This window comes from Phoenix dactylifera, chromosome 16, assembly GCF_051530095.1.
Source record: "Phoenix dactylifera cultivar Ajwa chromosome 16, Ajwa_hap1_PhDact_Kaust_v1.1, whole genome shotgun sequence".
NCBI classification, from domain to species: Eukaryota; Viridiplantae; Streptophyta; class Magnoliopsida; order Arecales; family Arecaceae; genus Phoenix; species Phoenix dactylifera.
In genome coordinates, this window is record NC_143205.1 from 17,387,563 (window position 1) to 17,414,561 (window position 26,999).

General features: G+C 39.4%; 2 protein-coding genes across 3 annotated transcripts; both read left to right on the forward strand.

Annotated features, from left to right (window-relative positions):
* Positions 1–4,570: 4,570 nt before the first annotated feature.
* On the forward strand, positions 4,571–13,151 carry LOC103718922 (uncharacterized). 2 transcript variants are annotated; one of them, XM_008807936.5, is made up of 7 exons: positions 4,571–4,693; positions 4,803–4,822; positions 11,315–11,446; positions 11,567–11,666; positions 11,742–11,891; positions 12,449–12,518; positions 12,655–13,151. In XM_008807936.5, the coding sequence occupies exons 1-7, from the start codon at positions 4,691–4,693 to the stop codon at positions 12,891–12,893; spliced, it is 714 nt and encodes a 237-aa protein (XP_008806158.1). In that variant the 5' UTR covers positions 4,571–4,690; the 3' UTR covers positions 12,894–13,151. The 2 variants fall into 2 exon arrangements, with proteins under 2 accessions (XP_008806158.1, XP_026665010.1); XM_026809209.3 differs by having other exon boundaries at positions 12,449–12,494.
* Positions 13,152–20,827: 7,676 nt separating this feature from the next.
* LOC103718924 (transcription factor BHLH3-like) lies at positions 20,828–22,853 on the forward strand. Its single transcript, XM_008807937.5, has 4 exons — positions 20,828–21,780; positions 21,915–22,082; positions 22,161–22,328; positions 22,445–22,853. The coding sequence occupies exons 1-4, from the start codon at positions 21,238–21,240 to the stop codon at positions 22,529–22,531; spliced, it is 966 nt and encodes a 321-aa protein (XP_008806159.1). The 5' UTR covers positions 20,828–21,237; the 3' UTR covers positions 22,532–22,853.
* Positions 22,854–26,999: the final 4,146 nt, after the last annotated feature.

Below are 26,999 nucleotides of genomic sequence, written 5' to 3' on the forward strand. Positions count from 1 at the left end.
AGTCTCTACAACAAGGGGCATTTTTTGGATTTCAAAACAATGGAAGGCATCTTGTTTTGTACTTGTTCGGATTTAACTAGATTAAGAGTTAGAACTATTTGGGACTGATTGAAAAGAAACAAGTACTTATCAAAATGAAGTTACTTAAATATATTAGTTTAAATTATTTGAGAATCAAGTATAGGTAAGGCTGCAAATAGGTCGGATTAACCTGTGACCCAACCCGACTCGACCTGCTTAAATCCAATCCGGGCCCGATTTAAGGACCCTATAGAGCCGGGTCGGGTTCCAAATTTGGACCCTTCCATATTTCAGGTCAGGTCCGACTTTATTGAATTCTAACTTGACTCGCCCCGACCTGACCCAAACCCAATATATTGGTTAAAAAATTAAAAACCATAAATAATAAAATATTTAATTACCTTTGTTGTTATATTTTTTGATCCCATTCCTCGTTTCACTTCATGATTTATAAAACGCTAATCATAGAACCGGTCGCATAAGTTTATTTTAATTGATGTTTTAACCTACATACGGGTCTTAGCATGTAGAAAATCTACAAAGTACATTTATAAATTTTAGTTGTGCATAATATGGTAGAAATGAAAGCATGGTGCTTGGAAACACTTAGAATTGTGCACCAAAATTTGTAGAACCAATTAATAGTGGCATCCATCTTCAATTAATTGGTTTGAAATGAATTGCATGATCTTCCTACCAGTCTAAACTTCTTGATCTAATTTTATTCACCGAGAATGTTGTGTCAAACTAGATAATCGAGTGATATCTTTAAATAGAAGTTTGACTTTTAGATTGTACATTGTAGATTGATGTCGTGATTTACTCGGCATTCTATCTATACTTCGTTTGAGACTATTAGATTTTTTTAAACATAATAATTGGTATAATGCATAGGGAATGCTCAAATTTTAAAAGTCTTTTCAATTGTTTCTTGGGCTTTATTGGAAGAAATTATCATGCTGAATATGTCATAACATGCTTCCGAAGATAGATTCATGTCCTATGATGAAGTTGGTATTTTGTTTTGTCCAAATTTAACTCTTTCACTTTAGACCTCCATGTGTGACTCAGATTGAATTCGAAATTGATTTTTTGGGGTTGGAACCGGTTTATACATCGACATTACTCGACCTAGATAACTTGTTCGGTCAAAAAATTTATAATAGATCTGACCCGATTTTCTATTAGGTTGGGTTTAGATCCAACATTAGGACCTAAATGAGAAATTGGTCGGGTCGGGGTCACTCAAGAGCCAGTCCAATACAACCTATTTGCACCCCTAAATATAAACCCATGGCTTGCCAATTACATTGATTTTAGGTATTTATGCTTTATTCGGCTTTTGGAGTTTTTGATCCTTTGATTTCCTTGGGGATGCTACCGAAGCTTATGAGGACCTTTGATCATGTAATCTCTAGTTCTCGTTATAGATCTTCAAGCAAAGTGGAGGTTTTTTTTAAATTTAACAGCATTTTATATTTCTGCATGTCTTTACAATATACATGAGCAACCTTTATATAGACTAGGAGGCTGACGAAATTTGGTAAGGCCAGCTAAGTTTGGCACAATCAATCACAAATCAATCAAGGTAAAGTTTAGTAAGGCCGACTAAATTTAGCATAATCAATCAATCAATCATATGATTTTAATACGGTCAATTGGCTCAGTGGTGGTTCATTTGATTCCATCATTTTTTATCTTTGCCCATAGCAAGCTAGAGTGGAGCGAATAGCGATCTAACCAATCTATTCCCCACAAAATGACTTTATTTATTACCTTCTTCGTTAGAGTGGAGGCATCAAAGCTCTAAAGGGACTTAAATCAAATAATTCCTCCATGGTCTATATATGACGATGACGAAATAAATTTTAAAGTTCTAAAGGGACTAACATAAAAGAAGATATTACAGATGAGCCCCTTCAAAATTAGATTTACATAAAAGATCTGCCATGTCAAGCCGGAACTAGTTCTGGCGACTAGAGTTCTAGTGCCGAGACTAAAACCATTTTATACATATAAAACACTAAAATAAGTATCTACCAAATTTAGAGAACTTTTATGACGAGCTCTCTACCGGCATGAACCCTCCATTATCACAAGCAATATCAAACTATTGACAAAGGCTTCATATAATGGAAACTTTGCTATCATTAAAAAAAGGAAAAAAAGAAGGAGAAAGAGGATCAATGCCATTTCTGATCTAATGTCAAGGTACATGAAAGAAGCATCGGTCCCAACCGGAGATAAACACGTTGGCTATTAGTCAGAGTATCTGAATTAATTCCTAATTACATGTTAGACTAAGAATGAAGAGATTAAAGATGCATTTGGTTCGTGACCGGAATCGGAATGAATTGGAATAAAAATTGGAATTATCATATTCTCCGATGTGTTTGATTCACGATTGAATTTAGAATCAGAATCGAATTTGAATAATAAAGAAGAGTGAAGATTGGATTTTGGGGATTGAGACATCCCATTTCTTTTGGAATTGGATAAAGAATGAGACTCCTCTCAACTAAAAGGCTAGAATAGAAGTTATTCATTTTTATTTCTATTTCTATTTCAGTGTCCAACTCTCTCCGACCAAACATACCTTAAAAGTATTTATATTTACAATATCTCATTTTGTAATTAAGAAGATACTAAATCAGAACTAAAAAGACAGGGAGGTAGAGAACATAGTTATAGTTTCTCATTTGCCAACGCTTCTGCACTCGTTCATCGTGGTAGAAGAGCTAACACACTGCCACTGCTGCCACCCCTAAAACCCATTGAATCCGAGAAGCAGTCTCCTCACTTTCTTCTCCCTTCTTTCTCTTCCTTTCATGCTGTTGGAGGCAAGTGACCGTTGGGGTGGTATAAATAACCAAGGGACTCAGACGTGAGGTAAAATACCCAAGAGGATCATATCGCAAAACAATCCATGCAAATTTGAACTAGTCTCGGCACGCAAGAGGATCAGACGTGAAGTATAAATAACTAAGGGACTCAGGCGTAAAGTAAAATGCCCAAAAGGATCATATCGCAAAACCATCCATGCAAATTTGAACTAGTCCCGGCACGCAAGAGGATTAGACGTGAAGTATAAATAACTAAGGGACTCAGACGTGAAGTAAAATACCCAAGAGGATCATACCGCAAAACCATCCATGCAAATTTGAACTAGTCTCGGCACGCGGGTGACGAGACTAGTTCAAACTTGATGAGAAAAAGATTACCCAAAAATGCCTATAGAAATTAGATTTTCACAAAAGATTCTTCTATCAAGGGCGTTTGGAACGCCAAGTCTATTTCTTTTTGACTATTTCAAACCTGAGTGGTATGTCAAGTAGATTTATATAAAAGCTCCGGCGATTGGAATGCCGGGACTAGTTCAAACTGGAGAAAAGAAACATTACCTACTTTCCCCCCCTTTTTTAAGGGGGATTCAAAGAGGAAGTGGACATATTATTGTAAGCACGGTCCTCATGGTCTCTCAAGCTAGGTCAACAAGTTTCTTGCAGGCATTCCAATCAAATGGCATGTTGCTAATATGGCCTCCCAAAATCCAAGTCTAGCTTGAAAAAGCATCACAGAGGAAGGTTTTATATAAACAATGCATTCAAAAATGTGGTGAGATAAGTTGTCATGGAAATAGGTTAAAAAGAAGAAGAATGAGTGCCCTAAAGAATCTCAACAATGGTCAACAAGGGCTTGAAAAATCAATACATTTGATTTCCCTCATAGTAGCAAAACATCGGATGAAAGCTTTCATTTTTTGATATTAGAGATTTATCATAATAGTTTCTTGTGTTTATACAACTGTGAAAATTATAGCTATAATGAAATATGAGTCATCATATTTGTATAATATAAGAAAGAATTTGCAGGCGATATTAAAATAGACATAGTTGTTGGGATACAATTGCACTTAGACAAAATATAGTTTTCGGCAAGTTGTTTTATAAAGTTGGAGACATGATGTGTATTCATACTAGACCAAATTTGGTTATGATTATCCTACATTGCCTGTTACTTAGTGAAGGTCTGAGGAAACTGAAATCCAAATTCCAACATTTACAAATTGATTAACTATGAGAAAATTAATAGAGATCACAGAAGTTATCCATGCCGCGAATCTCTGTGACAACTCTAGGGGAGCCCATAAACATATCATATCCTAACTATATAGATTATTTGATTTTGCATCAATTGGTCTCATAGTGTTAGGTTCATGAATTTATATATGAATTTTCTTACTCAAGAAGAGGGCTCTAAATTGTTTGAGTTGGCTTATATGGGTCAATAACTTCTCTATTCGTCCATGAGATGTATTTTCTTTGTATATGAGTATTTCTTTTACCAGTAAACAATATTAACATTAAGTAGTTCATGGATTTGTTTGCAGTTTTCTGATTAACGGTAAGTAATTCGGATGTTAAAGTTTGATTTAATAAGTTATTAGCGAAGATAGAGGGTAGAGCGGCATCTTTTTTTTTAGGCCGTATAGAAATTTCTATGGACGCGTCCTGAGAGAATTGTTCCCACGGCCCACGGGTATCTGTTACGGCTGGCGTATATATAAGCCCCATCCTGCCTAAAGGGCTCGAACCTCTTTCGGGAAGAGGACGAAAAACCCTAGCATCCAGATTTCCGCCTTCTAGGGTTTCACCACTTCCATCCCCAAATGGTACTCGTCTTCTCCCTCGATCCCCTCCTTTTCCTTCCTGTCCTCGACTTTATCTCCTCGTCTCGTCTCTTAATGCTTCGGGTTTTCTTGTTCTTTCGTTTCCTCGCAGGCGGATTCTCCTCGCAGAAGGTAAGACCCTAATTCATCTTCCTTTCTACGCTGAGTTTTTTTTTTTATGTTTTATTCTATGTTTTTATGGTTCGGATTGCTAGGGTTTTGGGATTTGTCCCCGTCACTCTCGCTGCTTTTGGTTCCAATTTTTTGATTTTTTTTTTAGGGTTTGGGCTGCTTTTTGTCTGCATTTTCTGGTGTATTGACGGTTCTATTTCATCTGGAATGATGTTTGGCTATGCAAGAATTAGCTTTTCTTGACTGTTATTGTCATTCATATCATCTATTAATGATCTATGAAGTAATTTTTTTAGAAAAAAGGGGTCAGTGCCCGTTATATTCTCGACACCCCTAACCACAACTCATCCGCTCATTCTTCATCATCAGGCGTGACAGGCCTAACCTTTGGCATTTGTTTAAACACAAAGTGGCTTCCCAGGACTTGAATTGTGCCATTGCACTGTAGCCCCCTATATATGAAGTAATTTTGATGGATATTATCATGAGAAAATGTGTGTATGTTTACGTTCTGGAACAAGATAACTTTTGAACTATTTTTCTATGGTAATTTTACGGATGTAGATATCAAAGGATGGTGAAAGGAATTAATATCATCACTTCGTTACAAGGGTAAAATTCCAAATTCTCAATTGGCCTATCCAGGTCAAGGAAAGAGGATTTTGAGGTTCTTTAACTGATAGGCGGTGATTACCCTCCTCATGTCTGTAAAACTGCACTGCCTAGAGGAAATTCATGCTGTCTCCATTCTGGTTTTGGACAAAATAATCACTGGTTAGATGACATTTGTATTTTCCCATGCTGGTTTTGGACTGGATGCTTTTTACACTTTCCTTTTCTTTCCTTTTTTTTCCTCTGTTTTTTTTTTTTGGGGGGGGGGGGGGGGGTTGAATTGCCTATAATAACAAGGCAGTCATGCAATTATGTTGGGCAATGGGCAGTTGTGCATCTGTCCAGTGTATTCTTTATTGTCAGATTACGTATCAGACATTGCCTCTATTTGAACTAGCTTCTTCCTTCAAAATTAATCTGGATGCGATGTAATTTCCGTTTCTTGTTTGGCTTAAATGCTACGTAAAAGTTGATCATGTAGTCCGGATGCACATGGCTGTTTCAGCAAGGGAAGTGACATATTTGCTGATCTTTAGAAATGGGACTCTCCTTGGTTTTATTGGCTTTTTTATTATTTCATTAAGTGCTTATACATACAGTTCTATATAATGCTTGTTATAACCGGCATTAGTCTTTAGTGACTTTTGTTTGTTATCCTAAATTTCTGAATCTCATGACTCGTGCTTATGTATTTGAGTTCACTTTCTGTAGCCACCCTTTAGATTTAGCACTTCTATTCCTTTTATCCAGTCATTATACTATCTCCTACACCATCCCTCCCTTGTTGGCTGATTTTGTATAACTCATGGGCAATCTTTAGTTTTCCTCTTATATGTTCTTTATGGATGATCAGCATTGAGTTCAAGAAGCATGCAGGGAGAGCAGGAAGGAGGTGGGGGATTGGTGTCAGAAACTTTAGTTGAGCATATACATCATAAAAATATTAATTTGGTTCACTTTCTGAATGCATTCTTTGATTCTTTGGTCCTTGTCAGCACAAAATGTGTATTATATGGTTTGTTTATTGGTCTTGTACCTACACATAAGGTTTAAGCTCTTTACAAACACATACATGTGGCTTATGCGGATCATGTGCTTGTTAAACTTTATTTAAATATTAGTAGTTAGAGCTTCAAGTCTTCAACATCATGTAGATTGTGTGATTGTTGTTTCTATGTTCATATTATTCACCTGAAAAATATTGCTGAGATTTTGAAGTAAAAGATCAGAAGAGGTTTTCCCGAGGTAATTTATTTAAATTATCTTTTGGTTGGCAAGAGTCTTCAAACATGGAATCGAGTATAAGCTACTGATATGATATGATCTATCTGTACCCATACTGGTTATAGTTGCTACTGATCAAACATCTGAAGCAGGATGGAATTAGATTGTGGTTTTGATAAGTTAAGAATAGGAGAAATTCTCAGATGTCATTGGCTCATACTATTATGGCTCAAGATCAATAAAGTCCCTTCTCTAGATATAGCTTAGAAACATCTTAGTGGTTTTAAATTGTCTGGCAATTATTTTTCCTTTTCCCGCAAGTTTAATGGTTTTTTCTTGGTTCTCTTACATAATATTTCTGAATATATGAAATTTTCTGGATCCCTTTTTGTAGATCAGTATGAAAAAAGCCCATGTTATAGGTTTTATACACGGACATGCTGTTTTCCCTAATCTTCATTGAATTTCTTATTTTTTTTATTATTGTTTGTTTTCTAAATATATTAAGTTCAACTGATAGTTTGATGCACTTGAATTTGGCATTCAAGACATTCTATTTTATGTCATTGATACGGATGAAATGTTTTGTATGAAGCTATCCTCCAAGATTAGCAGAAATATGCTTGTGAATACATGATCACTTAATCTCTTTTCTTTAGACTTTTAATTTCATGGTGATGGATGAACTTATTGTGGTGTCACATGTCATGATATTTTGTTATGTGATTTGAAAAACTTTAGTATCATTTTACTATACTTTTCTTATTACATGCTTATACAATTTTGATTTTTTAATCTATGCTTGTTGGATGGTAATAGGGATGCAAATTGGCATGTTTAGACCAAGGTTTGCCGAACCGCTATTGGAAGGGGTACCTACCTTGCCCTTTCTGGGGTGTATTGACATAGGGAGAGCTGAAGAGGGAAACTCTAACCCGACTCGGGGAGAGAGAGAGAGAGAGAGAGAGAGAGAGAGAGAGAGAGAGAGAGAGAGAGAGAGAGAGACTTACCAGATCGTAGGTGGTCGAGAGGTGGACCATCACGAGCGGGCAAAGGAGGGGGGCAAGAGCGGGTTGTGTTCGCAAGGGGGGAGGGGTGCTCTCTTGAAGGAGCTTTTTTTGCGCACCAGGAGAGGTGCTTAACGTGTTTTAAAAGCCACGGAAGGGGCCAAATGCGACTTATAGCCGAGACGAACATGGTTTAAAAGCCGGGGGAGAGGTCGATTGCGATTTAATAGCCTGGAGAGGGAGAATTTAAGTGAACTGATCCTCATACCGTTTTAATAGGCTGAAACATGCCGGTCCCCAACCGGTCTAATTTGGTATGCCCCAAATTGGCCGGTTCGGCACAATTCAGCAAACCTTCAATTAGACAATATACTAGCAAACGTTCATTTTTGTTTGAAAATACGGTCAATTGGGTTTGTTTGGGTCAAATTGTTTCATGCCTAACAATATCGTGTTGGTCGGATCAGTGCAACCGAACTTGCGGCTATCACAACTCTGTATTTATTAAAGGAACATAAAGAGCACTTCATCGAGAGGTAAATTCCAAATTTAGATCAATAAGACTTTGGATTTTTTTCAAGTTAGACCAGTAAATAAGGCAACAATGAGTGACCTTGGTGACTAGTGGTAGGACGTAAATGCTCTCCTCTTTTTTCTCCCTTCTTAAAATTACCACCTCCCAACAAAAAAAAGAATAAAAAAAAGAAAGAAGTAACTAAACCCTCTCTCCCTCGAAAAACAAATCTTAACCATGATGTAAGCCCAAGACCGAATCATGCGGCTAGGATCTTGTTGATGTGTCATTCCTAAGTGTAGTAGTTTCTTTCAAGGTTTGCCATACTGGTTGGTACCGGTGCATACTTATCGTACCATACCATATCGGTATAGACTCAATATGCGGTACGAAGGACGTACTAACATTTGGTACGCCGAACTAGGTACCATACCGGGCGTACCTACATTGTAATAGAATTGTATTGGTACAGGTCCACTATCGAGATGGCGAACCTTGCTTTCTTTCTTTTCTTTTCTTTTCTTTTCTTTTGAACTCATGGTTTTTAGGGCTATGAGATGTTACTTTCAAGGTCTCTTTCTAACTTATGGTTTCTTGGTATCCTTTTTGATAAAGTTTAGGTGCTAAATTGATGATCTTGATAAAACAACTTGCTTACATAGTGTTGTTTCTTAATACCTAAAGAGGATTCACGATGTTGTGACCTTAAATAGATAAAATGTGATTTGTCGGTAATTTTCCTGTTCTTATGCATAATTACATATCAATCATCTTTTAGTATGTCTTCGGATTTTGTGATATTGTGATCTCTTTCTTTCTTTTCGTTCTATTCTTATATTTTTTTTGTAGTTATGTATCTGGTGGTTCTTCAGATGTCTTAGAAGAGTATGATATTCTGATATCTTCCTTTTTGTCTTCTATTATCACTCCAGTGGTGGGGCTGTATGTTTTGGTTTCTGAATTACCGTCGCTTCTTTGCCCAACTTCTCTAGTTGCATTGATAAATGCGCATGCACACTCATTTTTATAAGAATCGCCTTGTCATTTCCTTTTTTTAGAGCCAACAAGGGTACACCCAATAAAAAAGTGAATATGTTGTGTAGCCTGTCTTATGGAAAGAAAATATACTAATCCTGGATGTCCGTGCCTCATGTTTATATAGACACAAGGCATTAATTAATGTAATCGTAGTTGTATTGTTTTTGGAAGTGTCTTTCCAAAAATTGATTGCTCAATTTTTTCCCATTAGTATTATTGGTATACCAAAGAAATAAATGTTTTTGTCACCCCATACTTGCAGAAACAGACTAACAAGCAAAATACTGGGGATATCATAACATCCAATAGAAATCTTATCCCTAGCAATCAAGTAGCGAAGTTTTCTGTTAGTTAGTATCCTTTGGGATTTCTTGTTATGTTTTCAAAGTTAGCATCAATTTTGTTTTTTACTAACATAAAAACATTCTCTTCTTTAACTTTTTAGGGTAAACAATTGAGATACCTTTAAACATCAAAACAAGGAATTGTTTTTGTTATCTTTAAAATCACTTTGAAATAAACTGTATCAGTTCCCCTGTCTAACAAAAATTCATCTTGTGTTAACTATTTTGGTCCTAACTTATGAGCGTGTTACAAATGTCATTGATTTGGCTAAAGAATTAGAATGATGACAATGATTTAAGTATAGTTGATTTCTTTTCCCTACTCCACATATGGGACTGGACAAGCAGTGTTTGTGATGTAGGCTAGCTGCAGTGACCCGTTGTAAATGATTAATGTGCAACTGTAATGTTTCCAGCCTCATCATTGATGATGCCAACATGGAAAATATGGTCTCCACTTGGGGAGAACTAGAGAAGCTTAATCTGATGGACTATACAATGGTTAGTGAGACACGTCTCTGTTCTCTCTGTCCAATGCAAATGGCGCACATCTCTACTAGATGTGTGAAACTTGATGGAAAATTTGCAAACTATTGACGTGTCATTTAGAATCATGCAATGGACCTTTATGGCTCTACTAGCTTTTAGCTTACCAACCCTTCAGCGAAACCTGATATTGAGGGCCTTTTAACCAAGAGCCAGCACTGTAACTTGTTAAGTTTGGGCCATTATAACCTGAAGGGCTCAGGATTGCCCAATTCATACATCAATTTACAGTTCAATTTTTAATAGGGAAATTGTGCACCCAGGTTTTGCGTTATATGCTACCCATGTAAACTATAAACATCTTGCCAAGGTGACTGTAGGTCTATGATTGGATTCCCTAGCACGATGCTCAAGTCAACACATACAGCTTCCTACAGCAAAGGCTGATCTTGACACTTTAATTATGCCTTCAGCATTTTTGGTAGTAAACTGAAATCAGTGGGGCTTAGCTAGAAATGACTACACTTTATCACAGAGATGGACTACTGAGCAATGAATAGATTCATAAACTTTTCAGTTGATGCTTTGCAGGAACCATAATCTACAGAGGCTTTTCTGATTTATATTACTTTATATAGGCTAGCAGTGATGACTAGACATGTTTCGAACTTTTAAGACATGTCTGAATGTTATGAGAATAGCATATAGAAAGTTAAGTGGAAGAGACTAGTGTCTCAATTGATATGATATGTTTCACTGTGTATTACTATGAATTTAGCTTCTTGGCTGACATGATTGGGAGTGGAGCAAATGACTTTATGCTAGGTTGATAGTTGATAATATACTCTATATGAGGTATTGGATGGCTTGTTTTCTATCAATAGTGTTAACCTTGGTTAACATATTAAATAAAAATTATGGGTCAGTTTCGACGTTGCTTGCAGAGTTTACATGGTAACTTGGTAAATATTGAATTTCTTAAACTTTTTACAATTTTAGCAGAATTATTCGTTCTCATGGTTCTTCCTAAGCTGATATGTTTCTTGATCTTTCTTAATATTCTTTAAGAGGTCAGTTGACACCAGTGCCTTCTGTTCAAGCTTGATTACATTAAACTGCCGGTCTACTGCCATATAACAGGCGCTTGCTAGTTTGTAGTAAATGAATGAATTAGTTATCAAATGAAAAGTTATCTTTAACATCTTTGTGTATGTTTAACTTTTTAGTTTCTGGATGGTTTACTTCATATTTTTTTGAGTGTTTGTAGGTCTTCACGGTCCCCATCTCCGTACAAGCATCACTCTAGGTCAAGATCCCGATCTAGGGGTCGCTCCCAGTCCAGGTCCTTGTCTCCCATTCCGAGGTCTCGGACGCGATCACCGTCTGGAAGCCGTGGGAGGTCTGTCAAGTATTCAGATTTTTTTTTTTCTGTATCATCAATTCACATAAGATGTTTAAAATATAAATCTGTTATGTTAAATATATTCTCCAACAAGAAATCTATTGCATGCGGTCGCAGGAGTGATGCAAGAAATCCTGGAAATACTCTTTATGTAACAGGCCTTTCTTCTAGGGTTACAGATAGGGATCTTGAGGACCACTTCTCCAGAGAGGGAAAGGTTGGTTTTGTGAAAATTTCATGTTTTTTTCTGATTGTGCTGGCTTGGTGGTGTTAATGTCTTGTATTTTCTTAGGTGGTTGGATGCCGTTTAGTTGTTGAACCCCGTACACGCATCTCTCGAGGTTTTGCATTCGTGACCATGGACACAACTGAAGATGCAGAGCGGTGTGTGAAATATCTCAATCAGTCAGTTCTGGAAGGGCGATACATAACTGTGGAGAAGGTAATTTTTTGCACCATGGCTGCATCGATTATAGCATGCAGGACCTTTTGTTTTATCCTTTCGTTGACTTGGAGGTTTTTGGCTATATTCAGAAGACATTGCGTCAGATATGTTGGCAGCAATCAAGATGATCAGTTCATCCATTTCAACTTTAGTCATACAGCTTGATGAATGGCCAGCCTAACGGTTTTCCATGCATCACACCAACTTAACCTAGCAAAATTTCCAACTAAACAACTTCAGCAATTCACCTTCAACTCTTACAACAACTAATCAGTGGACTTTATCATCTCTCTAATCGGGCATATATGGTATCTCGCACATAGCATTCATCTAGCAACTCTGCCAGTCATGTCTTGTTTTTAGTATTTTGGTAGTCTTTTCTGTTTTTTAAATACAAGGCCTTGAAATAAGACTACTACTTCTGCTATATGCTTTTCAACAAGATCTTTTGTTTCATGTGGCACACCATCTTCATCATTATGTCCTAATTATATGGTCAGCTTGGGCTCGGGGAAAGCTGTAAAGAGTTGAGCTATTTCTTGTTTTCTTTTCAGTCAAGGAGGGGACGTCCACGAACACCTACACCTGGACATTACCTTGGTATGAAAAGTTCTCGTGACAACAGTGAGTTTTGCCCCCCAACTGAACAAAATATGATCCTTGTTATCACCTAATTGCTCTCCCCCCTGAATCCGTAATTAAATTTCTGCAGTGGTGCTAGTCTCCATTTCACTCATCTTTGCTCGTGTCCTTGTGGCAGGCTATCGACATGACCGTGGAAGATATCGTGGAGGCTATGATCGTGATGACTATGGTGGTGGCTATCGTAGATCTCCAAGACGCTCGCCTTATCGAGGTGGTCGTGACTATTCCCCTCCCCCTCGGAGATCACCTTATGGTGGTAGGTCAAGAAGAGAACGATCGAGGTCCCTACCTTACTCTCCATATGGAAGCCCTGATAGAGGCTTTGGGCGACGTGCAAATGGGTACGCCAGGTAATTTAGGTCCTTGGGTTCTTTAGATCCGGATGTCTGAGTGAATGACGTGGAGATGATGATTGGGTCCTTCCAGTTTGTTTTCCTTAATTAAACCGGATTGAATGTAGTTTTAGACTTTCAGACGTCATGCTACCCTTAGGTTTATTGTACTGTTCTGGCTATGTGTGGTTTTCCTTTACCTTTGTTTCAAATGCTAGACTGTTTGATGGATTTAAAAATAGGTTAACTTTGTGAAGAACGTGAAAAAGTTGTTGAGAGACGATCAGTTTGCCTTTTGAATGATTGTTGCTTCCATTGGCTACCAAGCTATTGTTTGTGGCAGGCACCAGCACATCAATCTTGCACTTTATGGTGTAGAATGATTGCATGCCCATACACAAACAAGAATATAAAGTTGATAGGATGATGTGTTCGGGAGACAAAATATCAGCTCCTTTCCGACACATCTCTGTTCTGCTGCTATCTCCCAGGTGCTGAATTGCAGGTCATGCAACAGTGTTCTGGAAATGCCTTCTGAGTGCTATTCAGATCTCAACAGAGAAGCTTTCGCTCAAGCCATGCACAAAAAGGAGCGCGCAGAGAAAGGCCTTGCTCTCGCTCAGTCTGGCGGTCTGCCTGGTGCTTGTTTTGAAAAGACTAATGCTGAGGTAACACTGGAAAGTTGACACAAAAATCACGCCGCTTTGGCTGTTTGGCATACGGTTCCGAGTCTCCTCGGAGAGAATTTTTAAAAAAAAAGTTTTTTTTGTTATGAGTATTTTTTTTAAAAATTTAAATTTACGGGAATATTTTTTAAAATTTATATTTATTTCTGTATCTTCATAAAATATTATTTTTATAAATATTTTTAATATACCGATTTTTAATACTATTAATAAAATCATATTTATTTTAATTAAAAATAAAAATAAAATTGAAAAATTATTTTGTTTGATTTGACCGTTTAATAAATGATTTATTTGTGCATCTATTTATAAAAAATCATATTTTTTTTATTTGCACATCTATTTTTTAAAAAAATATATTTATACAAAATTTGATATTTAGAAAGATATTTATAAAAAAGTTTTTTTTTTTTTTTTTTTTTCATTATCTGGCACCTCACGGTTCACTCTAACGGCTTTACCCACCCCGCCCCCTCTCGCGCCGCTAGCCTCCCAAAAAAAAAAAAGAGGAAATATCCTCTTGTTATTCCACGTGCCCTCAATTTGTTTCTGGACAATCAAAACTACAAGGGGCGCTCCTGTCGCTGGCCCGCCAAAACTTCTCTGGAACGCTGGAAGCATTTGGAGGGCTCGGTTCATGGAGTCCGTGATTCAAAGGGCGAGGCTTGGGAGCGGAGAGGCGGTGGGCGAGAACGGGAGCCCCTTTTTTTCCTCCAACTTTCTCTCCTTCGGCGAGTATCGGAAGCGGCGGGCGTGGTTCATGACACCGATATTCCAGAGGGTGGCTTTCGGACGTATGGTGGGCGGGAGGTTTTCCCCTTTTTTTCTCTCGGCCGAGAGCGGAGGCTTGGAAAGACACGTACGGTGCAGAGAAGGGCAGGGGAGACGCGGGGGAGTCTGGTGCGAGGATTACTCAGTTGAAAGATAGGAGATTTACCGGCCGTGTAGCTTTTCCACGACATTTCTCTGTTACCCTAGCACCAAGTCTTCTCAATATCATGATGGCGAATTTGACCTTGGGACAAAAAGTTTGTGTAAAATAACCAGACAAAATATTGGACGAATTCTAGAATGCTTCACATACTTTCCCTTGCAAAACGCAAAAAAAGATAAAAACTAAAGTTGGGAAAGATGAATCATAAGGATTCTTCTCTCAAAAGGTGGAGATCCATTGAGGTTGCAACGATATAATTAAACTTGACGACTTTTTCAAGTTCACAATGTTTCATCCATTATGCTCACCTACATAATGATTAATTCTACGTTTGGTTTCAAGTTTTTGAATACTCGATAGGGTTGGCATCTGGAAATCAAGGGCAATCATGACTTGTGGGATGTGTCATTATTATAGCTGATAAAAAATTTGAAAGCCAAGTCTCATCTATTCCACGTTCGCTGTTTTAACTTCAATTTCACAAGAGGTGAGGTCAAGGTTCCTGAAAGAGGGGAAAGGAATCCTTGTAGGCTGCTTTCAATTCCATCTAATTTGTTTTTTGTTATAGAAAACCACCCTAAAGACTGACTTAACTAGAGTTGCAACAGTAACGCCGACTAAGCTTGACTTTACCCCAACTCAACATCAATTATAGCCCACCTAGAGGCACTAAACCTGGCCTTGATTGATACTAGCATGACAAAAGCTTTTTTGCTTACAGAAACGCCGTGGAAACAATGTTTTGCTTTCCAGCACTTGCTCGAGAAAAGTTTGAATTTCAATTTCCTAAACTAAAAGAAAGTTTTCCTAGGACATGGATGACAACCAAGAAGTCACCTCTTTACCGCTTTCTTTGAGCAACCGCATAATTACCACCAAGTGATCAGTTTTGAAAGTGGATTCAGCCTAGGAATCCTAATAGTCCAAACTTTGACAGCACCTCTCTGTGTATTCGAGCGTGATAACAGTGGCTAAACCGCTCAAGAAGAGATATAAACCATACAATTATCATGCACTAGATTGTTGGCTTTCAGTTTACTCGTCGATCCAATAAATTTTACTGTAGTGTTTTGCTTCCAAACCTCCGGCCCTGTAAGACACTTGGATATATAGCTTCGTAATAACAAAAGAAGCCATGCTAGAAAGTGGCTCGACATCCAATTAACACATAATCTGACCTCGTGCTTGACGCGGCGCCCCGTGAATGACCTTGTTGTTTTAACCATTCCCACCAACCACGCTCAAATTCCACCATTCTCCTCGTGCAACAACAGATTGGGATCTATTTAGCATCTGCTTCGGGCTCTAGTGCAATGCTTGCTTGGTAATGTATTTTTTTTTCTAAAATAAAATTATCATACATAACATATACGAATACAATCAAAAATATCAAAAAGTAGAACATTATGGAAAGCACTAGGCAACTCTATCTCTTTTTCCTATAGGTGGTATTCCGAATAGTTGGCAACAAAAGATGCTATTCAATCCGCTGCTCCGTCGGTCTCTCTAAACACATGCTTCGCTTGAAGCACCAATCCGTCATGAACCATGGTCCGAATATCTCTCAAAAGTAGGTGGTAGTCACCAACTCCTTTTGAAATCTGCAGGATTCATCTAATAACTGTCGTCGAATCACTCTCCAAGAGAACGTCTCTCTCCTGCAAGGCACGTCGAAAATAATACAAGTCAAATCAAGCCGCTCTCAACTCCGTTCCTGACACCGATGTATCAGACAAGTGGCAAACCTCAGCCTATTCATGTATTTGCTTTGTGTTTCCGGTACAAGAGTTCAAAGCTGAGGAATGCGCAGTCAATCACTCGCTATTCCTGCCGTCAAAGACCGGAAAGTAATGTGAACATGTGAACCGCAGCGCTTTGGGTGTAGTTCATGTTCAGACTTCAGTGGATTAGCTACTGTTTTTCTTTTTTTTTTTTGGCTTCTAAGATCAAAATTCCAAAGTAATGCGAAACAGGTCGAATTGTCGGGTACCAAAAGAACTTAGTTTTAGTTAATTTTCACTATCCTTGCCATCAAAAAGCTCTGCAAATCTTGGTAACCATCAAATCTTATAGTCGGCGGCCAGTTAATTGCAAATCTTGTCTGTTTCCATGCAACTCAAATAACTAAGCAAACGCAAGCAAGCAAGCAATCGATAACTACTAATCTTTTAGCTTCTCTGTCATTAATCCAATCCCATTCGCAAGGGGCAGCCTTTCAGCCCCTCTAAATACCATCAAACACTAGCCAGTAGTACGTAACTTACGTAACTACGTACTTCCCCCTTCAGCCTTTTTTTCTTTTTTGTTTTTTTTACAGCCCACCGGCATCTCACCACATGTTCACGTGCCCGCGTTACGCGCGCGCGGGCGCGCGAGGGTCGCTTGGCGGTTGACGGTGGTGGCGAGTTCTCCTTGTCTTTTACCCCGTCCCCAGGTTCTCTTCTCTGCCTCTGCCATGATTCCATAAGAAGGCTCAAAAGAAAGAAAGCACACATAAAAAGACTTTTGCACCCCTCCTAATTCTTCTCATTTTTCTTTTCGCTCCACGGACTCCAATAAAAAAAAAAATTGGAGAGCTAGAAAAGGCCAAACGTGAAGATAGGCGCCCTTTGCGGAAGACCCTGGTCTTTTCCTCTGTTTGAACGCACCGCAAAAGAAAGATAGCAGATAGAAAGAAAAAGTTAGCAGCATAATAGCGTATATAGGCTACCCTCATGCGGCCTCTCCCACCCCCCCACCCCAACCTTTTTACTATATACACAGAAACCAAGGAAGCAGGGAAAAGCCTGGCCTCCTCCGTCCGTGTCCTCATCCGCGGGCCAAAAATGAGAGAGAAGTGCTTGAGAGCGAGACGGGACAAAAACGGAGAGAAGGGGGGGTGGTGGTTTACTGGTTTTGGGTGGGTAGTGGGGAGAAATATTGTGGGCTGGCGAGGAAACCACCGTCTCGAGCCGCGGTTTTGGGATGGTTTTCTTCTGTGGCGTGTGGCCAGCGCGAGTTGTCGGCTCGGATGGGTTGGAGTTAGGCTTGTGGTGTTGGGTGAACCCACCAAGGAGAGGGACTGATTTGGTTGTCCTCGTGCTCCTGGTCTTGTCACTCGACCCGACCACGGCGCAATCCGCTAGATCTTACCTTGTATCTTGCTTGTCCCTGTTTTGGATCGGGAATTCGGTGTTGATCCTCCTGCAGGCCAGAATTACTAGTGTGGGGAATTGATGTTATTTTGGATGTACTGCATCTAAAGTCTATATTAGCATTTGTTTGGATGATGACCATGCTTAATTACTGTTGTCTAACGTGGTTACAATGGCTATCACAGATGATTCTAGGTGCTTAGTGATGAGAAGTCCATAACATGGTTTTGATAATGACCGTGGTGACTGTTGGCTAACGTGGTGATTACGTTGCCCACCGCATATTGTGGTAGGTACTTAACGATAATTGTCCTCTAAAATCATATTTTTCGTGCGAAAGAATGATTAATTTTATTTTGCGATGCAGATAATTAGATCGTACTTTGTATAGATTTCAAAATACTCTGAATCGTATCGTTTATCCATATGTACAGATTTCGACACTATCGTTGCATGATTCAACAGCGATTTGTGAGGAGAAAAAGGAATCTTTCTTTCGTGTGCGACGCATGTTCTGTTAGGTAGATAAATGCTTGTCTCGATTCATAAATATCAGAATGATGATTTGATGGGAGGAAGGAGGGGCGGTCTTGATCAAATTCCATGAGTTACTTCATGCCAAAAATGTGACAGCTAAAGATTTAAGCTGGATATTGCATGGGTCCCACTTCTAATTGCCAATGTAAGATTTGCGGCTCTTGTTGTTGGGTAAGGCTTCATTTAACAAAATGGGAGACTCAATTGCTTCAAAGAATGATCATACCGGGGAAAACCTAAACTTTCACCCTTGTAGTAAAAACTTTGACGATACAACCTGGCACTAGAAAGATAGATTACGGATTCAAGGAACATTTAATTTATGTAAGAGAGAGAGATCAAGTAGCGTGTGGTCGCACTCTTTTGTAAAAGAGTTGGAAATCCACGATCGTGTTAAGGGCAAGAGGAAGGAGGTTGGTGCAGAGCTACGCTGAAAGAAGAGAAGACGGCCATATAATCACCATGCATCAGAGATTCAGACAAAAAGCTTTTTGGACTATAATGATATATAAAACAAGAAGCTGGAGATGATTGCTTGCATTCTCCCAAAAGGGGTGGATGGAAGTATGTGTCTGATTTAACATGAACAAGAGAACTGGTTTCATCCAAATAAAACCATCTCGAGACAGTAATTCTATACTTGGGAGATTGTATTAGCACAACTTCTAAGATATGAACTTAACAAAAATGAGAAGTCATATATTATTTGCTATTATATGCAGTGCAAAGCTATGAACTTATAACACATTTTTAACTTAATAACTATTCATTCATCTTCTAAAGGATGCATTGGATATTGCCTAAATAATAGAATGCTGTATTGTTGCTTAATATTGCAACTCTTTTGAGAGTGTGAGAGTGTGTGTTTAACTAATTACTTTGCAACGCATGGGGATCTTACAGGTTGCCATGTTTCTTCCCATGCATTTAGTGCATGCATGGAGTCTCTATTTCTAGAATCCTCCTCTTTGCGAGATCTTCGACTTCCTTTTTTTTATTCTTTCAGCAAAAAGAAGAACCCAACTCCTCAAACATTTCTCTCTAGTCTTGGCTTAACCCTGGTTCTTTATTTTTGGGGAAAACCAAAGCAATCCTAGCTACAAACAGAATCCAGCACAGTGAAGTAGTACACATTGTACAATGGTTCTCCCATCTTCGCTATTCCCAATCGCACTCGGGGATTCTTACCACACCTCTCAATGTTGTTGTAAATATTAAAACTCCAAATAATGAGTTAGATAACATTTAGCCACGGCAATCTACGTACTTCGTCCACTTCTCCAGAGCCATAGGGTCTCTCATGCCAAAGCCAATCGCCCTATAGACTTGCTTGCTCTCTTAGTGAGATGGCTTGGGCCCCATCCAAGGATTCCAACCCTGTGCCCTCAGAGCAACGGCTATCCTTTTAATGCGCCCATCTCCGGGTTGCGTCGGTGCGCCTAAACAAATGGCCCGAGCACGCACCTGGTTGTTGCTCCTACGGTACCTGGCAAAGTTGCAATGAGAACGATAAGATGGCGATGAGAGCGATAGAATGACAACAAATCTAGTTTTAATGCATGAAGACCACTCCGAAAACAATGCTTCTTTCCTTTGATTGGCTCGTACTTGTTGCTCGACCCATGAAGGCAAAGAATTTTATGGCGGAGAACCATCATTATCAGGTTTTGTTATAATAAAGCCCACGGCATGGGCAACTTTGGTGTTCTAGAGAAGCGTTACATGTTTGGTAGGTGGTCACCGTATTAATTAATCAAAAGAGAGGATGAGCCACAAATAATAATTTAAACAAAGGAATAGAGGTTAAAGAAGTTTGGACCAAGAGCTAGCTCTCTCCCATTATAAATTATAATACAACAAATGCAGCCACTGTTGGGGAATTCTTGTTGCCTAAGCATGGCCAAATGCTCATCCATTCGCCTTGATCGGATTATTTTGTGGTGAAACTCATTGTTTGGCGTTTGAAATATGCACAATCGATCGATAACACTATTGATGGAGATGAAAAGTTTGAGAGCTCTATTACAAAGATCTGTAGATATAAACTATCCGGTTGGCATTTCCTGTGCCCGTACATATGCGAGCTTAAATTGTTTTTTTTTATCTTCTTCTCTTTCTCTTTTCTCTCAAGAAAATTTCAATTGGCCACCAGACACTAGACATGTTAGGGATAAAATGTGTCCAATTGGCATGAACATGGCTATGGGACGCGTGTACTCATGCCAATAATTTGATAAATGTTGTTCCTTTTTCTCTTTTTTGTTTGTTTGTTTTTTTGGTTATTGACTAAAAAGCACTGTACTTAACTACCATCCTAATGAATGCTTTGCCGGTGAAGTCAGGGATACAGATAAGCGACCAGACGTTCCACCAGTGCCCAACAACTTAGATAGATATGGGTCTAATCTAAGCTGCACGCACTCAGAGACGGATGTAGACAAAACTGTTCTACGAGGAGCCCAAAGGAGGGGGGCATCATTCACCGCACCCAATCGCATCCTTGGCCTAACCCAAGTCCCAGACCTAAACTGGGCTCTCCCTCCCCTTTGGTACGAGTGGTCCAAGAACACAAGGCCCCACACAGTAGCTTGCCGTGAACCCCCTGCAATTTGTTTGTGATGTTATACGCGAATGTTAAATGTACAAAGAACCTGACACAACCTCTGACTCTCTGCCACCCTCCCCATCCTTTTCGTTTCAGACAGCACTGTGGGTCAAACGTCTCTGGCCCATGTCATTTAATTATCACCACCTCAAGATCGCAGATTTCCGTGAAAAAGACTGCAGATTAATCACAGTGATAGGGAAAACAAAAGAAATCATAAAAACAAGAGAGAGAGAGAGAGAGAGAGAGAGAGAGAGAGAGAGAGATTCCATTCCAATCTGAGGCTACCTATAGGTTCTAATCCATCCAACATACCTCAATAGATATATACTATATTGCATTAGTTAATTAGAAGGAATAATTGTTCCTCTTAAGTTTTTATATATAATTCCTCAGGTTGGTGCAGCCTTGCACTACTCTCGCCCTTTTGCTGCAGGCTTGCTGGTTCTTGAGGCTTCGGAGAGGGAAAGATGGAGCTAGACGAGCATGGCTTCCTGGAGGAGCTTCTGGCTCTCAGGAGGGAGACATGGGACCCTCTACCCACTGGGATGAGTGAGTTCTTCTCCAGCGAAGGGAGCTTGGACTGCTTCCAAGAGAGCCAAGGCTTGGTAGCTCCCAGCTTCTCGGCATTTGAAGGCCTCGCCCCGCCGGCGGAGCCGAATTTTGATTGTTTGAGTGAGGTCTACTGCCCGTTTGGTGCTGGGTTGATTGCAGCGGCACCGGAGATCCAGTCGCCGACGTCGGTGCGGCCGGCGTTGGAGGATGCGAAAGTTGGTTTGGTTCATGGCGATCGGCATGGTGTAGCGGGAGATGGGCAGGCTCTGTGCAAGGTGGAGTTGGGGCAGTCGGCGGAGGCGCCTGCGGTGTGTGGGATGGGCGGCTGCATGGAGAGGAGGAAGAAGAAGAGGGCTGAGGGGCTGCCGTCAAAGAATCTGATGGCCGAAAGGCGGCGGAGGAAGCGGCTTAACGATCGGCTGTCGATGCTTCGGTCCGTTGTTCCAAAGATCAGCAAGGTAATAATGTTAAAAGCTCAGATCAGATTTTTTTTTGGACTCTGACGTACTTTGTATTTGAAGTTCTGTTGCTTTGGATTTATGATACTGCCATGGTCGAGTAACTTGAGTTGATGAAGACTTAATATCCGCAGATGGATAGGACTTCTATTCTTGGTGATACCATAGATTACATGAAAGAGCTGCTGGAAAGGATCAAGCAACTGCAGGACGAGATCGAAGTGGGCTCGGAGCAGCCGAATCTCTTGGGCATCTTCAAGGAGTTGAATCCCAATGAGATATTGGTGAGGAACTCTCCCAAGGTAATGGCTAATCTAGTGCTCGGTTCTGGTTGAAGTCCATTGCTCGGCAGTGTGTCTGATTTGCGAATTATGTTGTAGTTTGATGTCGAGAGGAGAGACTCCGACACCCGAATAGAGATTTGCTGCACAGCGAAGCCAGGTTTGCTGCTGTCGACCGTGAACACTCTAGAGGCTCTGGGGCTGGAGATCCAGCAGTGTGTTGTTAGCTGCTTCAATGACTTTGGAATGCAAGCTTCTTGCTCCGAGGTAAGATGGTTAGCATGGAACACGGTTCTGCGGTCTCATTACTTGAACCTTATGTTCGTAGTTCTGTGTCTGGGTTTCTAAACTAAGATCTTTGTGTGCTTCTGGCTGTGTGATAGGATGTGGAGCAGAGGGTTGTAATGAGCTCTGATGAGATAAAGCAGGCATTGTTCAGGAATGCAGGATATGGAGGAAGGTGTTTGTAGAAGAGAAAATACAATGGGGGAAGCAGGTTTCAGGGCTTTTGCACATTTCTGTCTCAGTGAGAAGCTCAGAGGTGAATAACCGATCTGGTCGCTTGCAGCTTCCCCAGCATATGTGACTTGTACTACTTGGTTTATTATTGCTTACTACTAGTTTAGAGGTGACCATCAATGTGAGGGTGTTTCTCTCCTTCACACGCTGCAGAAAAAGAAAAAAAAAATCCGATTGATATGTTTTTATAATGTGGGGTTGTGTGTTCAGAATTCTTGTGAAAAATTGAGCATAACTGACCAGAATGTATACTCTTTTGAGTGTTTCTCCTCAGCTTCCAACCACTAAATTTCAATCAACATGGTGTTCTAATTCTCTGTAAATTATTAAAAAAATGGCTCCCAACTACTATGTTTGTAGTTCTTGCTATCCACTGGCGTCCTAATTCCTACTATTATTGACATGTTTATGGGAGACTATCCTACCAAACATGGATGGGGGAATTGTTTGAGACTTGCCAGAGTAATAATATAGTACTGCAAAAATGTAGCTTCCCATCTTCTTTCTTGCGTCAGTCTTCTAATTAAGCAATGGAGAAGAGATTCAAATCAGCAGAAGAATTTTGTTACTGTCGTCTTATGCTTTGGCCTTGGTGATGACCTCCTAAGGGAGGGGACCATGTCCAAATCCATATTTTGCTCCAGAGAGCAAAGATCTAGGCCAATCTCATAGTTTAAGCCGAAAGAACTCATGAAATGACTTGGCTCTCAACACTTGCTGTTATTTTTAGCACCAATCCGTCTCTCCATTATCATAATGATGGACCTGACATCATTGATTCCCTCTGCATTATATATTCGTCTACCCCGTGCGCTCTAACAAGATACAAACATCAGGAAAAGAAGCCTATAAACTAATACTATTACCTACACAAAGGTCAGATATCCACCTAATCTGCTCTTTAAGAATGATAAATTAAAGTTACGGTTTTTTTTTTTTTTTGAATAAAGCAAACATATTTATAGAGCAAAGAAGTTGGAGAGTAAAGGATCAATCGTTATACCTTTGAATTCATAATAGAAACAAAGGAGGAGCAATCAACCTAGATATTTAGTCTAAAGCCCACCCTCTAAATTCTTAAAAGTGGCTGACGAACGGGATGGGTCCAAGGCTGGGCACTGAATGATTTGGTGGACTTCTAGGAGAGAGTGAGTTGCTGTTTTGTTTCATGAGCAGCGAGGACACTGTCGAACACAATGATAGCTGCCGGTCCACTTGATGGGTCAGCTGTGGCAGGAATGGTGGACGCAACTGACACCACTGAATCTAGAGCCATTACTAGGGTGCACAGTGAATTCGCTGTTAAGATTGAACAGCGAATCCCTGCCCCCTAAGGGACTGCTTTGCTTCAAAGTTCACGCCCTGAGTGAGTGCGGGTGGTAGGTGCACGGACCGGCCAGCTAAGGTGACCAGCAGGTACTTGCAACAGTATCCTAATGTTGAGAGGTAATTGAATGCCAAGCTTGTCAGGAAAGAGTGAAAGGATCGAACAATGCTGCCAAGATGGTAGCGCAGTTAGAACGGACTAAAATTTTATCGAAGTGATCTAGATTTGAAATACATAAACATCAATTAAATATAAAAATCGGATGTTCTCTATCCGATTTATCCAATGGAGTCGTCATATGGTTCGTAGGTACTGCACGAAGTGGCGTTGGAATGACACTCACACGTGGAGCAACTCACGGGTCGAAAAGGGCACACGAAAATTTGCGACTGGTATCGAACATTTTCTGGTGGAAGAAAGGCTCTTGCTACACGGATGGATTCGTCCCTCCCCCCTCCTATTTTTCACCAAAAAAAAAAGAAAAAAGAAAAAAAAAAAAAAAGGATCAGGCAGTCATTTTATAGAGGGTGTACTTGAGCTCTATGTAACTCTACCAAGATAATTTCTTAGAAGATTTTATGTGCAGAACAATGGTGAAGCTCTCTAGTATTTCATCACAAGTGTCGAATTGCTTGAAAGGCTCATTTCAGCTTAATTGATGGGGTTGGCATTGTTGATGTCATGACTGAATATTATCGTTGAGGTTTGGAGGATTTTTTTTTTGGGTATAAAGATGGATTTATTATACTAATCTATTATAAATATAACCGTGGGAATCTGAAAATAAGATATTTGACAAATCAAAAGGAATATCTGATGAAGCAGTTTATACCGTAGTCTCCGTATGATTAGATATACGGTGCTATATCCGGTTTGCAGAGCTACAGACACGTGCCATCTAAAAAGCTAGTAGATTAGTCGACATTGTCCAACAATCTTGTCTCAGAGGATAAGGATTAGTCTCTGAAGATGGTAAATCAGCTAGCCATCTAACAACTATCAAAGAATCACTCTTTTAACTCTTAAGCACTATAATATGAGAAGTCTTCAAAATACTTGCGGTATATTTCAAACTTTCCTATGCAGTCCTCAACTATTGAGGATCAGGAAGTTTCAAGCTGTTCTCAGTGCGCAGTCCTCAACTATTGAGGATCAGGAATTTTCGCGCTGTTCTCAGTGTAGCACTGGGCATTTGTGATGCGATATGAGGGTGAGAAGGTTCATGAGATGGACATGGACTGGGCTGAGTGCAGACAATTGTTGGGCCTTTTGCTATGGAGTCTGTCTCTCTCTCTAGAGAGAGAGAGAGAGAGAGAGAGATCGTTGGCTTTGAAGTTGAGAAAGGAAATCTTAAAGATGTATAAATTTAAATTAATCGACATGCATCACTTAAATCTTCTCAAGATTAAGACCGACATGGGCATGAAGCCAACAAGAAAAACCAGTGCCAATTGCTTGAACGTCAAACTGATAAGGCTAACTTGTGTGTGCTAAATTAAATGACCATGGCAAGGCCATCAGTTGAGTTCACGAAATTGTTCTTCCACTTGGTGCGCATGGTCCATGAACCAATCAAACACCTTTACTGCAAAAGGATCAAAGGTAGAATAAAGGAAAGTTTAAAGTTAATGGTCTTTGTGTCTTGAACTCGGATAGCAAATACTCATTATGGATCAAAGGAGCGTAACGTGCACTGAACCTCGGAGCTTGCAGTGCATGTAGATGGTTGCAAAAGCCACCATGAGAGCAGATCAGCCAGAACTCATGAGCACATACAAGCCTATCTGCAATGCAAAATTCAGACACTTTTCTGCCGGAAAGACTTTAAATCCATTTTAACCATCCCTAATGACTAGTGACCGATGCACCATCTTTCAAGAAGGCAATTAATGCCTGTCTTTTCTTGGTTTCAGGACAGGCTAGCTATCATGCAAGGTAGATTATGTGTACGCCATAACCCTATTCTATTCATTCTCCAAACCTAAATCTGCCTTTGAGGATTGGCGATATCCAAATATGATGGAACACAAGCATGCTTCAGTCAATTTATCCTTCAGCTCCATATTCAATCAAGGCTAAGTTTGACAGTTTTTGTAGGTTGTATAAATTTTGCTACATGGAATCTAAATTTGATGATTGTATTGACCATGCAAAATGGTCTTATCAATTAGTGTTTGCTATTGCGCCCATGTTTATCATGAACAGAAGGAAAAAAAAATATTGATACATCAGCAAAAAATTATTTAGGGGTTATAGACAGATAGTAAGGCTATATGCACAATAGAATCTGTTGGAATATTTTAAGTTTTTTATAATTATTTATAATTCTTGGAAAAAGGTTCAAAGCTTTTATATTTTTTAGTAATCCAATATTGGATAACTTAATGCAAGAAAATTTACATTTATTGAAGTCTAGTAGTTCAAGGCCTAGTTAGATTTGTGGATCTTTGGTTGGAGACTGCAGGAGCACGTAGTTAACCTTTTTGCACATACTTGGTTAAAATCTAAAATTTTAAATCCTATTAACACTCTAATTTAGTTATGTCCTCTCATTACCGAGGCATTATTCAAATTTATATTAGAACTCTCAAATCTCATTTGAACTTGGATTTTATTATTGTACTTTGAGGTAGGCATTAGAGGGCTTGACTGTGTGCTCTTCCATTACTTTCTAGTGGAGATCTTCAAGGCCTTTTGGAGGCTAACTACTAAGGCCTTGATGTGGCTCTATATTGCGAAAAATATTATTCTTCTTTTATTCGTGCATTACTTAGATGTTGCTCTGATTTATATTCAAACTTTAAAGTCTCATTTTAACTCAGACTTTATTCTTGCTTTACTCGGGCATTAGGGTTTAGAGGTTCTAATAAGGTGCTCTTCCATTAAGCATTAGGCATTAAGCTTTAGAGGCTAGCCATTGAGGCCTTTATGAATTTCTCGGTGGGCTATTTAGATCAAGTCTACATGTCACAAGTGAATTTCTGCTCTCTCTACTTTTCTCTCTTTTGGATGACATAAGGAAAGTTTTGAGTCACACTTTTACGTGATCATATTCTTGATAGAAGGCTTTAGGCTAAATCGAGTTGGTTGTA

Coding starts and splice junctions, on each gene's coding strand:
- LOC103718922 (XM_008807936.5), top strand. Junction 11,447..11,566: donor CCGTCTGGAAGCCGTGGGAG/GTCTGTCAAGTA, acceptor ATGCGGTCGCAG/GAGTGATGCAAGAAATCCTG. Junction 11,667..11,741: donor ACTTCTCCAGAGAGGGAAAG/GTTGGTTTTGTG, acceptor GTATTTTCTTAG/GTGGTTGGATGCCGTTTAGT.
- LOC103718924 (XM_008807937.5), top strand. CDS start 21,238: ATGGAGCTAGACGAGCATGGCTTCCTGGAGGAGCTTCTGGCTCTCAGG. Junction 21,781..21,914: donor TTGTTCCAAAGATCAGCAAG/GTAATAATGTTA, acceptor TAATATCCGCAG/ATGGATAGGACTTCTATTCT. Junction 22,329..22,444: donor TGCAAGCTTCTTGCTCCGAG/GTAAGATGGTTA, acceptor GCTGTGTGATAG/GATGTGGAGCAGAGGGTTGT.